This window comes from Hermetia illucens, chromosome 5 (genome assembly GCF_905115235.1).
Source record: "Hermetia illucens chromosome 5, iHerIll2.2.curated.20191125, whole genome shotgun sequence".
NCBI lineage: Eukaryota > Metazoa > Arthropoda > Insecta > Diptera > Stratiomyidae > Hermetia > Hermetia illucens.
The window spans coordinates 19,764,179-19,782,019 of NC_051853.1; the positions used below are offsets into that span (position 1 = coordinate 19,764,179).

Genomic DNA, 17,841 nt, shown 5'->3' on the forward strand with positions numbered 1-17,841 from the left:
ATATTTATTTTCCACATAATTTAATAGTGAAAGTTTGGTCAAAAGTGTCCCTTCCAGTAAAGTACGGCCCTTCCCTTAACAGAATAATAAAGTACGGCTAAAGTTATTATTAGTATGAATGCAGCAAATTCATGTGTTCAAAGTCATCTTAAATCCAGCTCCAGCCATTCTAACACAGGTCGATGGGGCTGAATATGAGTGTATCTGTTTGATAACTTCGCATTCCTTGAGTAACCTTTGCTTTTTCTTTTTTTCCTGAATTAATTCTTTCTTTGTGGCCTCTAGATTTGACCGAAGTACGTCGACTACACATTCTTTGCTTTTTTCGTCCAAATTTTTCGCATTAAGTTCGGCGGAAAGAGCCTTTAGTTTTTTGTCCCGGGCTACTAGCGCATGCTATAAGTAAAAATACAAAAGAAATGATTAAATTAATGATGAGGACTGCTAAAGGGAGAGTGAGTACCTGAGTCTCCAGTAATCGTTCCTTCACTTTGTAACTTGGAAGCTTCAGCATGAATTCCCGTAAAGTGTTATATAATTTGCATGAATTTTGTAATGCTTGCTCCCGCTCTGTCAAGGTTACTGTTTGAGACAGTATTCGTCTAGGATCAGGGGAAAAGGAAAACGCATTTTGAGCATGTGAACTGAAATCCTTTATATTCGCTTTACTTACTTCTGCAGACATTGAATCTTCATAATAAGCTCTAACTTCTCAGGGTCTTTGCCAGCCAGTTTTCTCCATCTAAAATGTTAATACAGTTTGAACCGGAAAAAAAATAAGTTTTACGAACAGAATAGCATAAAAGTGGCAGAATAAAACGACATTATTTTTTAAGTTGGGACAGCCTTAGTGTATTTATTTTATCTCAGATATCCATATTTTCCAAGCCAGTTGCTCATGTGGCGGGATATCAGAGGCAAGAACCACGGACTGCATTGCCGGTGGTGAAGTTGCTTCTGCCGATGCACTAAACTGCCGCCGGCACAGCGTGGGCAAGTGTAAAAAGAATTCAACACTAAACTTCCTTCCAGAGTGCTTACAGTTGTATATTTCGGGAGCTAGAAACTGGCCCCCAAAATTCGGTACCTGCGAATAAATACACTTGGATTGTCCTGTCCCTAATTAAAAAACAATCTGTTGTTTTATCAAAACCCTGAGGACAACCAGAAAGTTCGATACAAAAACCACATAATAGTGGTAGTTTTCGAAAATAAAAGTTTAACCCAACTTTGAAGTTCAGAACAGAAAATATCGAATTTTAGGGAGTTGTTAACATCTTTAAAAACGAAGGACTTTTACTTACCTATGGACGTTCATAGGAGTAACAACTTCTTCCTCCAATGCTTTGACTTTGACTCTTTCTTGATTTAGTGCTCTATGGACATGGAGGACTTCTTGACGCATATCTGCCGTATTAGCCAAACCTCTGCTTAGTATATTTCGCTGAGATCGTAGATTATTAATTTCAATTTTCAGCAACCGAATATCTTCTACTCGTTCTGCATATTGCTTCTCGCCTCGATAAAAGGCTGATTGCAGCGTTTCCAACTTCTCTTTGAGCAAGGCGATTTCGTTGTTTCGTCTGATCATTTGAGTTCCTATCAAGTCTTTTTCATGAATAGCAAGATGGAGTTGTTTTTGTAGCTTATCAAGACGTATCTCGTCATCAGATAGTGTTTTATAAAGTCGATCATTTTCAAGACGTTTTTCTTTGAGTTCAGCTCTAGTGTTTTGAAGAATCACTTCCAAGTTTCGGAATTCTACTCGGATTTTGAGACATTCTTTTTCAAGTTTTTCAAGATTTTTCTGCTGCCTGAGTAACTCAGATTCTTTAGCCCTAATCGTTTCCAGGTTCTGCTCCACATTACGATTAGCTACCTGAAAATCCGAGTAGTAATGAATAATGTTATTTCGTAGTGTTGCAATGTGTTATTGGTTTCACTGGGCTTAAAAATGCCTGTTGCAAACGGCATAAATCAAGATAAACTCGAATTGAATTGACGGTACCAAATATTCTGAAGGTAAGACTCACAGCCCTATGGGTTATGTTACGTTCTTGGTGATTTTACTTGGGGCGCTGTCGTGTGACTTACTTAACCACGGTATTCTTAAGACACGTATTGAATCAGAGCCCCACTCTGAAAAGCAACAACGGCACCAGGCTATGCAAGGCTTAGCATTCATGCTGGTAGATGCAAAACCTACCTAAATCTCTGCTGACCTAAGGAGTACGGCACTCTAGCTGAAACTCCACGTTTGAGGCACGAAGGTCTCTTTGTCCGCTTTGACGTAACCACAACCTCCATGAAACTAACGTTAGGGAGCCAGCTGCTAATAATCGAGTTGAATTTTTCTGAGACATGTAAATTCAGAGATCCTATGATGCCAGTATAGCTTTGGTAAGGTTTCGTGGTCGAAACCACTTCAGATCAGCCTCCCTGCAGGCACGAGTCTGATGGTCTATCTAAGCTTCGGAGCATTCGCCAACTGCATCACGGTCAACAAGCCACTTGGTATTGGTTTGGCCGAAAGGGTCCGGTGGCCCGGTACCCCAAAGCACTTGTGAGTTGAGGTTTAAGAATAAATTCAAAGCATTCCCTGCTTGTTGTAAATGGTGATTAAAACGGATGAAGTTCTTGGGGGTATAACGTGAGTACCTATCGTGTAGGGATAATCCCATGGTCAGTATTGTCTTTTCGATACTAAAGGTAACAAATTCAGCTTTTTTCAAGTTTTTCATCAGTATCTGAATCCTTTTTTTTAGATAGATACTTTTCAAGATAAACCGTGAAATAGGTCATAGTTTTCTTTAAGTCACAAAAAGAAATGCCGTGAATGATGTTCACCACATCATAACACGTATAAAATAACTTACTAAGTTGGACACAAAGTGGAATAACCCATTGTGGAATCTGGCAGTTCGAAAACAACGTAGCGTCATTCGAAATTCACAGAAAAGTTCGTCTAAAAGCGCGACATTGGAAAAAGATGTCGCCACATGCGTGGGAAACAGGTTTATTTTTAGAACATTCGCAGAGTATTGCGGGTAGCGAAGTTTCATAACCCCGCCCGGACAGAAGAAAACCGTTCACCTCCAAAAATAACCGAGAAAACAACGTGCCTTTGTGAAAGAGCGTGCTGTAAAAATCTTCGCTCTCTGGCATTCAGTTCTGTCGCTTGGCAAAAGTAAATACAATCTGTTTGGGTATGATAGATAGCACTATGTCTGTAGGTAAGCCAACAGGCGAAATACATGCAACCGTCAAGCAAGGTGGCAGAAATCAGTCAACTTGGGAGGGTAAGTGATTTCATACCAGGGCAAACGAAACTTGTCAGATGCCGCCTTACCTACCAACCTCAATGCCTAAACAAAATAACTAATTTGGGGCTCTAAAGACGACTAGAGTGGGTGGATTGATATTTCTTGAGTAGAACAAGCTTTAATCTGTTACAAAACGCCAGCCAGACAAAGGGTTATTCTATGACAAAGGGTTATTCTATAATAACCGTTTGTCCTCTAGCAAGACAACGACTTCAAGTTCATTTCCTCTTCGGCACAAGAATGGTTATTGAATAATATCCTGCGCAGACTCTATATGGTTTCCTAATTGGTAAACCTTAACCTGGTTGAACATCTATGGCATTTGCTTGAACTCCAGGTTCATAAACGGCACGTCACACTAAAAAAGAGAAATTTCCCCCGATGCGATTCAATATCTTTCTAAGTCGATGCATCGTTGTCTTACAGCTGGAATTGCACACATACCATTAAAATTAAGAATTTTGTTTCGAATTTGGTTGATTTTCATTAGAAGCTATCATAGAAATCACACAGAAATGCACTAAACAGTCATGGCAAGAAATTCAAGGTCACTTCCCTCTGGTTTCTGCTATTGGCAGACTGCTAAGGGTGGCAAAATCACAGCTTAGCAGCCGTGGACCTCAGATGGCGAAGGCTCACCACGTCAAATCAAAGAGGATTTGGTCCGCTTATAACGAGGCGCGATCGCTAAATCTCTTGTGTCAGACGCATGTACTAGGTTTAACGGGGACCGTGCCGCCAGAATCAGCATGCCCTACAAATTGCATTGCTGAAGGTGCGGAGAAGAGGAAACCTTCGGGCATTTCCTTTACGATTATCCAGGTTACGGAAACTAGGTAGGCCATTCTTTCAGGACCCCACGGAGACCTCTAATTGGAGTCTGGAGGAGCCGCTTTCCTTCATGAATGTTATGGGCTGGTCCTGAAAATCAAAACCTGTTGGGAGTCTACCCCTTTGCCTTACCACAGAAATCATGCTGATAGGAGCCTGTGCCATCAAAACCACGCACCGCAGCTCATCGGCGTGGATTTTTTGAATCTGGGCTGTCGACCCGGGAGGTTCGAACGAAATATCGCCCGCCGCAATCCGACGATTTTGCGTTTTTGCCAATTTTTACGACCCGGAGGTCGTGTAAATTTTCAATTTTCCTCGTTTTCACCCAACCCCTCTAGTCGCACATTTTCCGCAATATCTCGCGTTCCCGACATTGCATCGTGAAAATTTTTGGATTTTCTGAATCTGGGCTGCCTCCCGGTTCGAACGAGATATCGCCCGCCGCAATCCAACGATTTTGCATTTTTGCCAATTTCAACGACCCGGGGATTGTGGAAATTTTCAATTTTCTTCGATTTCGCCCAGCGCTTTTAGCCACAGATTTTCCGCAATATATCAAGTTCCCCACATCGCATCGTGAAAATTTTTGGATTTTCTGAATGTGGGCTGCCTCCCGGTTCGAACGAGATATCGCACGCCGCAATCCGACGATTTTGCATTTTTGCCAATGTTTACGATCCGGGGTCGAGGAAATTTTAAATTTTTCAGATTTAAATTCGATCATCCTTCTGTGCACTGAATTTGAATTCGCTAGTGTTGATTTATATTTTGCAAATATCGATATTTCGGGAACCACTTGTTCCCTACATCAGTGCTAACAAGTCCACGACTCGGTATTTGCAAAATATGAATCAACACTGGCGAATAGGAAAAGCAAGTTTTTATTAATTCAGATAATTAATCGTTAGAAATACCGCGTAATTACACTCAGATGCGCTTGAATGTTTGTTTGTGATGATGCTAGCAAACATACTTACAGACAGTTTATTTTTGAGCTCGTCCTTTTCCTCGAGGCACCCTTGCAAATTTCTTTCGAAATTATTTCTTTCAGTGCGCGCTGATTCGAATAGTCCTTGCATTTTCACCAAACTGGTATTTAACTCATTGACGTTTTCCTTCAATTCAAGAATATATTCTTCCTTGAGGCGTAAGTCCTCTGAATAGAGAATGGTAAATTAATATATACTTTCCACTTTGATAGATCCTTAGCCTTGTTGTTTTCCCTTCAAACCAAATACTTACCGTCTAGCGATTCAATCTTATCTTCAAGAATTTGTGTTTCTTCAGCATTACGATCGCGTTCGACCTCGATCTTGGAGATGAAAGCTTTATGCTTTTGTTGAAGGATATCTCGTTGCTTAAGCTCTTCCTTTAGAGACCTAATTTCATGGTGTGCTAACATGACTGCTTCCTCGGCATCATAAATTTTTCTCTGTAATTTCGGGATTTCACTTTGAAGTGTATTGCGCTCCCTTGTAAGCAACTGCAATTTCTTCTCCTTCATTTCAGCGACCTTAGAGCTAACGTTTTCCTTCTTGCTTTGAACGGTGGCCTCAGTCCTTCAGAAAAAGATACAGAATACATATAAAAGGACTCATATTCATATCCTTTTACTTTATCTTGGATAGCTCCTCATCTAGCGCATTTCTCGTTTGCTCACTCATTTGTAATTTTCGCACAAGGGTTTCCCTACTTTTCTCACTTTTACTGAGCTCGGATTTAAGTTTAGCAAAATCGTCTTCCTTTAACTGTGTGGAAGCAGAAAGAGTAACGATAAGATATTCGATAGATACTTGATAAACTCACCTTCAACAAACTGTTCTTGTGATTCAATTCATGTTGAAGTTTTTCTTTTACTTCATTTGCGTGCTCAAGATCACTTTGATATTTCGCCAATTTCCCGCTAGCATTAGTCCATTGATTATTCACTCGTTCTAAGTTCGTCTTAAGGGCAAGAATTTGCATATTTTGCTGAACATTATTTGCTATCAAATGATCAGCCTAGAAACACACATTCAGAAACTTCAAGATGCAATTCAATGAAAAAAGTCTCCTATCAAACCTGAGCTTTGAGATCCTTAGATTCTTCCTTTAATGCGGAATTTTCGGCGGTGAGAATTACTACCTTTTCTTTTATAACATCTATTGTCCGCTTTTCCTTATAGGCTTCTCCTGAAACATCCTGAAATTATTTCCATGTGAATATGTCGTATATACCAGGAAAAGGAAGTACAAACATCAACCAATTTGTAGAGCTCCTTGTTTTTTGCTTCTACCTCAGCCCTTTTTCGCTCAATTTCGTCTGTATATAAACGTTGGATCTGTAATCGACGATTCAGTTCTTCTACTTCGGCTGATAAACGGTCCCTCTCTTTTAAAATACCTTCTTTGTGCGATGATAAACCAGACATTAATCTGAGAAATATTTGGAATAGAATTTGAGATTGAGATTCTATTCGAGTAAAACTTTAGATTAACTATTGCTTCATTCGCTGTATTTTCACGCATCCTAGATGACTTAGCATACGTTCTAAATGTTATCAACGTTTAGCAACATAATATTTTCTAAGTGTTATATTCTAATTGTTGATAAATATATATGCATACTTACTCCTCACCGCCTTCCTTTTTTCCAGATCTTTTATCCACTTCAGCTTCTAATTTGCTTAACTTTTCTCGAAGGATGTAGACTTGTTCGTATGCAAGTTGTTCTCTTTCATGTGCGGCGTCTGCTTGTTTCCAAGCGTTTTCTGAACATTAAAAAGAAACTTTTATCTATTATATAATATATTTATGATGTATATACATTTGTTCAAAGAAACATCTTATAATGCAATAAACAATGTGATCTAAGCGTCCTTCATTCCTTCATTTTTCACTGCTCATGCATGAAACAGTTCTTGATTTGGGGTAAGGTAATACATATGTGGTCAACCACATCTACGGGCTATCGCTCACGGTTACCTGAAATGCACTTCAGCTCCCCCATGACTTTCCGAGACGCTCGCACTCGCCCTGTTCTGTTATGCGCTAAGTGCCTTTGGGGCGACTCACTCGTCGGCCATTTTGAGAGAGTGGATTGTCAGATCGGCGTGCTCTAATGATACGACGCAGAAGAGGTGTTCACGAAAGCTTGGAACTTTGGAGTAATAGTGGGTTTCACTTTCCATGCGCTACTTCCATATAGCAACACAGAAAGAACACTAGCACAGAACAGTCTCAACAGAGGACAACATTAATGCAGATAAGGAGAGTGCGATGACCAGTCAGACTGAGAACCTTGATTTTGTTAATGTTTACCTTCAGCCCTTCTTTTTTTCCAAATCCAAACCACTTGGCCAAGGTCCATGACCCGGTAAGAGAGCAAACAGATGTCATCAGCGTAGTCGAGGTGTTTGAGAAAAAATGTCATCGTCCATTGAAATCCTCCATGATTTCTGGACAGAGCAGCATGAGGAACGTGACCGGTAAGCAGCCAAGAAGGATGCAACCCAGGCGAGATCCGCTTTGGACCTCAAAATATTCCAACCGTGATATTTTGCACCATCATATGTCGCTCTGACAGTAGCTATTAGTTTCTCTGGAATGCCAGTCCAATGTAGAGCACTGCAGACACACTACCTGTTCACGCTATCGAAAGCTCTCTCGAAATCGATGAAGAGCAGGTGTCGAGAAAATCTAAACCCCGTGCGCTGTTTCAAAATGATCCGTAAGGTGTTGATGTGGTCAATGCAGGAAGATTCGAAGCGGAAAACAGCCTGTTCTCTGTCGATAAAGTTTTCGGTATATTCTTTGATGTGTTCCAGGATTATTTTAGCTATTATCTTTGCGACGGCAGGAAACACGCAGATATTCTTCCAATTGTCACACTCAAAACGTATGTCTTTTTTTGGAATCTTGACGATCATCCCCTTTTTCCACTCTCTGGGAAAGGTCTCGGATTCCCAAGATTTTCGTATTAGTGGAAGCAGCAGATTTGCGATCTGCGGCACCTTTCGCTTCTCTGACCAGGGCAATAGAAAATTCTCTCTTGTCATGGCGTACAGAATGCTGAACTTCTCGGGATTTCGGTCGGAATCGGAGCGCGTCACGCCTGCCATCACTCGCAACGATTAGTAGACCCTTCAACCCGTTTCGTTCATTGATCCCCTTTTCTTAGATAATCTCATGATGCCCTTCGAGACGTGACGGACGGTCCGTGCAGTGCCCGAGAGAAGAGCATTCTTGATGGCTGCCCAATGCTCACTGATATTCTCAGGCGCGTTACTCAGTAGATCTGCCGCTCCATCAACAAGATAGCTTTCCCACTGGGTCTTACAAGATGTTGAACTTAGGGCAGCTCTTCAACACTGCGAGAGCTAGCGGACGCAACACGCAAGCGAACGTAAACGACCATCAGATGGTGATCCCTTTCGAGATCGATGTCAGCGCCTCTCTTGTTACGCACATTCAACATCGCGCAAAATGATCGCGGAAATGGTTGATCTGATTGCTTGTACGGCGTTGGTCAGTTGAAACTCAACTGACCTTATGGGAGACTCTGCGCCCGAACAATGTGCTACCAATGAGAAGGCGCTGGAGGTTACATAAATCCACGAACCTCCCACCATTACCGTTGGGGCCGTCAAGATCGCGCTTCTCTATCACATGCTCAAGCAAGGTGTTGTCAGATCCCAACTTGGCATTTAGATAACCCATCACGATCGCAATGTTTTTTTTAGGAAGCTGAATCGCGTTTAATTGCTCGTAGAAAGCTCTCCGTTGATACGTAGCATTGTACAATTGTCATGTTCCTTAATCTGACGGAAACCTTGTAGTTATACGTCTGTCAGAAACCGGCTCCCAGGCGAAGCAAGCCGCCTCGATGTCAGAAGCAACCCGACACCAGATTCGCGTCTGCTACCACTAGGCTTTCCATAAAAGTATATTGTCGCAAGAGGGAGAGGAATACTCTCCAGAGTCCAACTATCTTACTTTGCTTAGAACCAGAATGTCCAGCCTATATCGTTGGAATTCTCTCATAAGTTGGAGAAAGCGAGCAATCTGAGGACCCTCACCACCGTTGTCAAGGAGCGTGCGCATATTCCAGAAACTAATCATAGTTCTTTTTCGATACCTAAAGGTCGCTACCGGGAAGTCAGTCCCTATTCGAGGCGTTGTTGACGTTTCGGTAGCAATAAACTTTAAATATTTGCAGGTTGCTAGCTCACAAATTTCCATTCCTTTTAGTCGCCTCTTACGATAAGTAGAGAAGACTTTGAGGGGGTTCTTAGTCCCCAACTCACAGAGCATTGAAAAGAGAAGAAGGTGGGGCAAAATATGAAAAGTTTTATAATTTGGAAAATGTAGCTTAGCGTGGCCTCTTGCCAGACAGTTGTTTGGGACTTTTATTCACTAAAACTGCTTCCTGCGGGACTAAAATATTGTACTATATCATGCGGCTGGAACAGAATTTATATTATTTGCATGCTCACACTCGTTTGTGCCTCTCTCGGCTAACATCTTCCTGCTTATTTTGGAGTGGGCTGGTCTGACTATGTTTCAGGTTAAGTTTTCATAATTCTTCCCACCCTATCGCTGGAAAGCGTCTTCCTACAAGCCGAGAATGCTTATGGCCGAGCTGGGAGCAGGTTCATTCAACCCTCTTCGATGACTGCTTGGCAGGGAATAAACCGAAAACCTGGAAAAGGCTGGGGCGAATGACAAAGTGGGAGCATGGCCTCCAGTATGAGAACTCTGAATATATTTGTCACCTTCAGTTTTAAGCAATACCTTTATCCGATGATTGGATGATCTGCGAGGTAGCCACTTGCTCAGAGCTGTGAGTATTGGGATGACCCAGGGTGGCGCCATCTCTCCTGCATAGTGATAGTGATGGATGAAATTTTAAGGAAATTGAAGATTGATATCAGGTGCATTTCCCCCCGGTATACAACGCCCAGCGCCCTATAAACTGGTTTATGCAGATGATGTTTTCCCAGTATCTAATAACAAAAATGATCTCAAGCAACTTGTCCAAAAATGGAATGATCGCCTCATGCAATACGGTCTCAGATTAAATCCAAATAAAACTAAATTTTTGACGACCGATCCCTATGAAACGGGCACAATCCCTGTCAGCGGCAGTGACCTGCCTAGAACTGAGCGATTTAAATACCTCGGGTCAATGCTGCGTTATGAAATTGTTTCACGCATTTCCGCAACCTGGATGAAGTGGCGTTCCACAAGTGGTGTTCTTTGTGATCGACGTATCAACGGACATATCAAATGTAAAATTTACTGCAATTTCGTCCGTTTTGTCGCATTCCATGGTTCTGAGTGTTGGCCAATTATAAAGGACAATGAACGGCGGCTTGCAGTAATGGAGACAATGATGTTGCGTTGGACTAGTGGCGTCACACGTTTTGATCACATCCGAAATGAGGAAGGAGGACGGTATGATCACGTAATTAGCGCTTACGAGAATTCACTTGCTAAGATTGTTATGAACATCGAAGTCGATGGTAAGCGACCAAAAGGTCGGCCGAAACAACAGTGGCTTGATATGCTGGATGGAAATTTGAGAAGCTCGCGATTGGATCCAGATCAGGCAGGAAAAGATAAAAGTGATGAGTTAGTTAATGTAGAGCGCTTTGGGAAAGGTATGTATTTGTGGACCACAGTATGTGGACTTGCTGTAAATCCAACCAAAATGGTGTTGTTGGTATTTACCAACAAGACAAGGGCATCCGAATTCCATTTTCCTTGGCTAAATCGACAAAAATTGGTACTTTCTCTAATATAAGGTATCACTATGTGATCCTGAATTCTAAGCTAAATGGGAGACTAAACATAGTACTGAAGGTTAAGAAAGCTTGTATGGCCTTTGTAAAGAAATTGAGTCTTCGTCGGAGGGTGATTCGTCCCATTCTAATGTATGCTCTTATTGTGTGGAGAAAAGTGCTGAGCAGAACGTACAATTGAACGACGATAAATAAAAATTCAAAATACTGCGTGTGCAGGCGCTACTGGGACTCTGTAGTCTGCTAGGCAGATGCGCTGAATATATTTCTGCACCTTTTCCTTCGGGACCTCCACATTAAATACGCTGTAGCGTGCAGTGTTGTCAGACTACGTGAGTGTTTACAATGGACATTAAAGCCTTACGGCGATAGTAATATCCTTGGCGAAGTACCACGGGAAATTCAGGGTATACACACCGGATTATGCCACACTCAATGTAAACTTCTCGGAAATTTTACTGTGGACCTTCCTGCCAGGGTAGGGTGGAAGACCGGTGACGTGCTTAAAGGTTATAACACAGTATTCTTCACCGATTGATCAAATATGGTTCCTCGGATTGCACAGTGTAGCCGAATCGTACGGTCTTCCAGGATTCGTCAGTGTTTTCCAAGAGCGGGTGCTGGCGATATTGGAAATCTGCCGATGACTGGGGCATATTACGACCCTGAAGCGTAGTATACGTCATTCTGACCGAGAGCCAAACAGTCATTAATGGTTTATACTCAGTAGCGACATCCTCCAGGTTGATGGGGCAGTGCAGCTGCACTCAAAGTCATCCTCCTCAGGCCATAGGAAGACAGAAGGGAACAAGCGGAAGGACAAGGTGGGGGAGGGAGTGGACTTTGCTCCTGGTAGTCCCTCGATGCGTGGAGTCGGCGTCCCGTTTGATGAAAACTACTGGCACTACTTGACAGCCATAAGGTTCATTGCCTGCGTCAAGACGAGGGGCATTTGATCCTCCAATAACAAGAAGCGGTCGTAAGAGCTTTCGAGAGAGACGCGTGCAAATCCGAAGAGTATGACATCAATTTATATGGGACACTGGTCTATAGGAGGAAGAAAAGTATTGCCCTTCGTGAACGGGTGGCTCTGAAGATTTGAGCCGGCTGGATTCGCTCCTCTTGTCGTTCCGACACAATAATCATTTGGCCCTCGCGGCGGCCGCTGATACCCACCTACCTATCCTTCTTATGGATGACTTTCAGGGCTATTTCGACTTCAGTCCATAATCCTTCGATTTTAATAGAGCAACTTCCAATTCAGCCCTTTGAATTGCGGAACTCGGGAAAAAAAGTATGTTCTATGTTCTCTACAATATTTTTGGCAATAGTCTATCTCCGTATCTATTCAAAAACTGCGTTAGATCGAAATCTATCTCTCCAGCTGGGCAAGCAATGAAAATGTACTCAACTAATTAGGAAAAGCATTATATTGACTGAAATCTGATTGAACACGGGGGGTGACGACCAATACAGCAGATAGATTGGAAACATTAAGGATGCCGACATTCCGAACTGTTTTCCGGAGAATTCGAGAAGGATGTGTTTTTTTTTTCATTGAGATCTGTAGATCAAACTAGACCTGGCGAAACATTCGAGGTGGTTTTTCTAGGTAGGCGTCCCCTTTTGTGGTTATCATTAACATATTATGCCTAGTTTATTTGCTGTTATAATAGCGGCAATAACCAGATATAAAGGCTAAACATTATTTGTAATGGCTTACCAGTCTCTACTTTCAGTTTAGATATTTTGGCATTGTCGACTTGAGAAAGCGTCATAGCCTGTACGAGTCTTTTCTCAGCATCTTCCATTGCAAACTTCTTCTCTTCAATTTCTTGAGCCTTTGCATCATTTTCTTTCCTCAAACGTTGGCATAAAACCAACATTTTATTGGATTCCGCGTTCAATTCTACCTGACCAGCAGCTTGCAAGTACTTCGAAATCTGTGGAGAATCTTATTAGCTTAGTTCGAAGAATCTTTTTAAGAGTTACTGACCTGGTTGGCTTTCTGGATAAGTTGGGAATAGAATTCGTCATCCAGCTCAGCTGGTAGGATCGCTTCCGCTTCATCTTCATCAATGTCCTCGTCCTGTGAATCAGCTATGCTGGCCATTTCTCGCTCCATGCTTACTATTTATCTGATTAAAGGTAATGAGGGAACGCTCGCGACATTCAATCGACCTGTTTTAGTGGAATTCAATTTTGAAGCAAATAAAATGCAACCAGAATAAGTTAAAAGATATATTTCAATATATTCGATACTGACGCGTTTAAAACATGCGGCGTATAAAATACAAATGACGTTGTCAAGGCATTTTTGTTGGAGGTGCCTAGCAAATCAACAATGTTGCTATTATTGATTAAATACATTTCGGCGGGAGTCCCAGAGGGTGGATTGAACATGACAAATATATAAGGTTAGTATGAGATATAATTTCATTACATTAATTTTCCATGAATTAAGTCCCAGAGCTAATCAATATTTTCCTTGAAGCGAACAGTCAAAGAATATATCAAAGCAAATTCTGCGCTAATTTGTAAATCTCGAAACATATAAAGATGCATGTGGATGAACAGCGAAAATCTTATTCAAAATAGAAATAGTAATTAGAAGACTACACAATCCAGCTAGCATGCTGGTTCCAAGCACAGGTAAAGGAGGAGGGTTTGAGGCAATGTACTAGTATATTACCCTCAGCAAAAGAGATCAGGGAAAGAGATAAATAAAGTATATTCGAAGTTATTCCACTATGCAAAATCGAACCTGCTCTCTCTTGGTGATAGGCCTCGTAAAAAAGGCTAACCAAGAAAATGCACCCAATATCGTTAAAAACAAAATGATCGGATTGAGTCACAAAGCGGCAGGAAGAGCCCCGGTCCTGCCGAGAAATGGGCAAGGGTTCTTGGCGCATGGACGGCGTCAGGACGTAAGTATTATAAATTAGTCCGAGCAAATACGTGTCTGCACGCTAAATATTGGCACCCTGACTGGAAACACCGAGAAATTCGTAGGAGCCCTACGGAAAAGTCGCATTAATATCTGCGCTCTGCAAGAAACCCGATGGCCTGGTGCCAAAAGCTGCGAGATAGAACGCGAACGTGGTAAATATGGCTATAAACTTCTCAATTTTGGTAGCCCACGCATTCAATACGATGTTGGCATTGCCATTCAAAGGGGTTCCGTAATGCCCTTAAAGAATTCGAACGATTTGATGACCGGCTGATGAAGCTCACTATTATATCAGCTGATCGCACTATTCGCTTCTTCACGTCGTACGCATCACAGACAGGTCAACCTGATGCCAAAAAAGACGCCTTCTGGCAACTTCTCGATGCAAAAATCTGCAACGTGCCTGCTGAAGGTTATATCATCATTGCAGGTGATCTTACTGGTCATGTGGATGCTAAGACAGATGATAACAGGTGCGATCGGGGAAACTGATTTGGAGTGCGCAATGAGGGTGGCGAGCATATAATAGATTTTCCGGCACCCATGACCTTGCACTTATGAATACATTGTTTATCAAACGATTGTCAAATCGACTATATTCTCATGAGAAGCCAGACGCAGTAACTAATTGAAAAACCGTTTTCTATGAGACCATCGCACCTTAACATCGGCCGTTGATTGCCGTCTTGCGAATTAAACCAGACACTGGCCCGCTGTGCATTAAGTGGTGGCGATTTCGTGAGAAGAAAGAAGAAATGATCTCACTTAGCCAATTACCAACCATTACGAATGTGGAAGAACCAAATGAAAGACACGATCCACAAAGCGATCCACCAAGCAGTACACCAACCGAAATACTTGACTTTGGAATGGCGATGTCAAAATGAAGGTCCGTGAAAAGAAACGTCTCTACCACAATTTTCTCAAAGATAAAAAGCTCGCCAATTGGGAAATTTACAAGGATGCCAATTGGGAAGCAAAGGAAATGATCGCTACCATTCAAGCGGTCCACTACGCAGATCTTTACGATAAACTAAACACTCTGGATGGCGAGAAAGATCTGTATTGACTTGCCAAAAGTCCACACGAACGAACACAGGATATCAAACACTTCTGTTGCGTTAATGACAAGAACAGAGCGAACAGAGGCCGTCGGGCCTCAGCGTGGTGTTGTGTTTCAACATGGGAGCCGTACTCCTTAGTTCAGTAGAAACTTAGGAAGGTCTTGCATTCACCAGTATGAATGCTGAGCCATGCACTTAGTATAGACCGTTGTTTTTGTCGCAGCGGGGCTCTGATTGTGGTCAGAAAGTCAATCCGTGTCTTAAGAAGACCGTGGGATTAAGTTCCTGAGGTAGATGCCCACGTAAAGCACAGTGATGTAACTGTCAGCGCCACTGAAATCGAGGACGCAATAAAACGAATGAAATCGGGGAGAGCAACAAGACCTGACGACATCACATCTGAGCTCTGGAAAGTAAAGAGCTGGGATCCAACACTGCTGCTCAGTGAATTCCTTAATCGGGTTATTCAGGAAGGTAGAACACCATCTGACTGGTAAGAAAGTACCACAGTTCCAATATGGATAAAGAAAGGTAGTTCAGCAGGATGTTCAAATTATCGTCCGATCCAGTCACTTTCCCATACCATGAAGCTTTTTGAATACATTCTTGACAATCATATTCATGAAATCGTTGAAATAACCGTGAATTAAACCGGATTTGTCAAAAACTGCGGAACTACTGACGCAATGCGCGCTGCGCGGTTATTCATGGAGAAAGACGATGAGAAACGGTATCCAGATCAAACATTTGATAGGGCAAAATGGAGTAACCGATCACGATGAATCGACCCCGCTTCTGAACGGAACAAAGGCTATTCGTTACGCTCTGTTGCGGTGGAAATTGTCATTAGGATGCTGTTGTTACCCGTGGATATCGTGAGCCACATGCTAGTTTCTGAAGCAACTTGGATGGCGATGGAAAAAATAATGAAGGAGATCCTCCCAATACATATGCTGAGGAAAGTGGAGCTTCGGAAGGAAGTGGTAAGTAACAACATGAGCCGCAGTTCGCAACAGATCCTGCTCCGTTACATAATACCGGAATGACAATGCCGCGGGGAAGGAGGTGGTTTTTGTGAATAAATAACATAACCGCTTAGCAGGAACCAGCGGTAGGTTTTGAGCCGTTCCACTTTCCAACGGCAAAAGAGAGACTGACAGTCGAAGAGACAGACATACAATGTTCGTTTTTCATTCCTAGCGGACAAACTTTTTTGAACACTAATTGTATCGTACATAGTAAGACGAAGCTCCGTGCCTACAAAACACTTTGACGAAGGCTTTTGGAGAAAGTGTTTACCCAAAAGGATATTCAAAGTGAAATGGGATCATTGAGTTTTAGGTGGAGAAAAGGCGATGGGTAGTGAAGAAACATTATTATGTGGACGTCATGAGACATTCACTAGAAGGTATTCGTGAAAAACCAAAGGATTTGTGTCAAACAACTCGTAGATTTAGCACCCCGCTAATATATTGTTACTAAAATCACTTTGGAAAATTATGTGTGACGTCAATGTGAATCGTAGTTATGACAATTAGCCAAGACACCAAAATTGTATAATAGTAGGGTGAATATTTAGTTACGATAATTGTCAACAGATGACCCTAATGGCGGTAGAAAGATCCTGTCGCAAAGTAGTTTTCTAGTAAAGTGTTTACATGTCTTTCTGGAATGTTCCGCGTAGTATAAAAGGGCCGGAAATCCGCCCACAAAGTCAATCAAGTTTCAGAAGTAGATCTAACCGCGTTGGTTATAAATACGCCCCGAATTGTACTAGTTAAAGAAAGTTTTCTATAATTAATTGTGCAGTACATTTGAATAATTTAGTGTTTAATAAACGCTTGTACTAAAGTTATAGAACGGGTTTTTGGTTTAGCGCTACACAATCCAGTGATACGAGCCTACGCAAAGCAAGTAACGAACTAGTGAGAAGTACGAATAGCTAAGAACGTACCAATTGGTGACAGCGAAGGGGTTACGTGAGGGAAATCGTAACAATTGGTGACAGCGGTAGAAGTACGTGAAAGCTAAATTCGTAACAATATTATTGTACAATGCGATCATTATCTATGAATTTCCGGCCAAAATCGTGGACGAATTCACGTTTCAGTAGCCGTGAGGAGATAATGGAAAATTTAGAACTGACTTTGATGGACATACTAAGGACCGAGAATAAACAGAGGATTAGACGAAGCACCATGTACGCATTTATTCATTTAATGAACAATCTACTGAAAAACAAATTTATAATTATATTTTGTACCCAAAAGTGTAAGTAAGTAAGTGCAAGGAACGAGGTTTAGCTTATGCTTAAAACTGACAAAGGAGAGAGCGCCACATACCCTAGGCTTCACGAGAGAATCCTTAAAAATATCCACAATTCGTGTACTACGGGGGACGATGGGAATATAATATCGGAGTTGGCAGACCGGTCCAGCAGGCTATTGCAGAGTTTAAAAAGGATACATATATCTCGTTAGACGCGGCAGGGAAGGGAGATTGAGGGTGCGAAGCCGGGAAGGATAGTTCACACCGGGAAAGTTCTTTTTGAAAAAAAGGTACCGGGTGAATTTGTACAATTTTAAGAGCGCAACAGTCGTAATTGCAGAAGGGGGACCAGCATGCGTAGCATTATTCAAAAATGTTTCTAATAAAGAAGTTAGAAAGTATTAAAGAGGGCTAGATTGGGGTAAAGTCGGAGGAGGAATTCAGAATAAAATCACTCTCAAAATGGGCGATTGATAATGTTTACAAAGTGAGAATTAAAACGAAGTTTATCATCTAAAATCTAAAATTAAGGTCTTGAAAGGAGGTCAGTGGTGATAGTGGTTGTCGTCAAGAGAGTAAGATAAGGATGCTGGGGAGGGCTTAAGCGAATAACATATCCG

General features: G+C 41.9%; 1 protein-coding gene across 1 annotated transcript; it reads right to left on the reverse strand.

Annotated features, from left to right (window-relative positions):
• On the reverse strand, window positions 1-13,194 carry LOC119657673 (cilia- and flagella-associated protein 58-like). Its single transcript, XM_038064699.1, has 13 exons — window positions 12,936-13,194; window positions 12,663-12,882; window positions 6,769-6,907; window positions 6,395-6,572; window positions 6,220-6,339; window positions 5,964-6,158; window positions 5,772-5,905; window positions 5,400-5,716; window positions 5,135-5,313; window positions 1,305-1,879; window positions 674-742; window positions 464-602; window positions 1-396 (listed from the first exon to the last, which is right to left on the reverse strand). The coding sequence occupies exons 1-13, from the start codon at window positions 13,062-13,064 to the stop codon at window positions 130-132; spliced, it is 2,661 nt and encodes an 886-aa protein (XP_037920627.1). The 5' UTR covers window positions 13,065-13,194; the 3' UTR covers window positions 1-129.
• Between the last annotated feature and the right edge of the window lie 4,647 nt (window positions 13,195-17,841).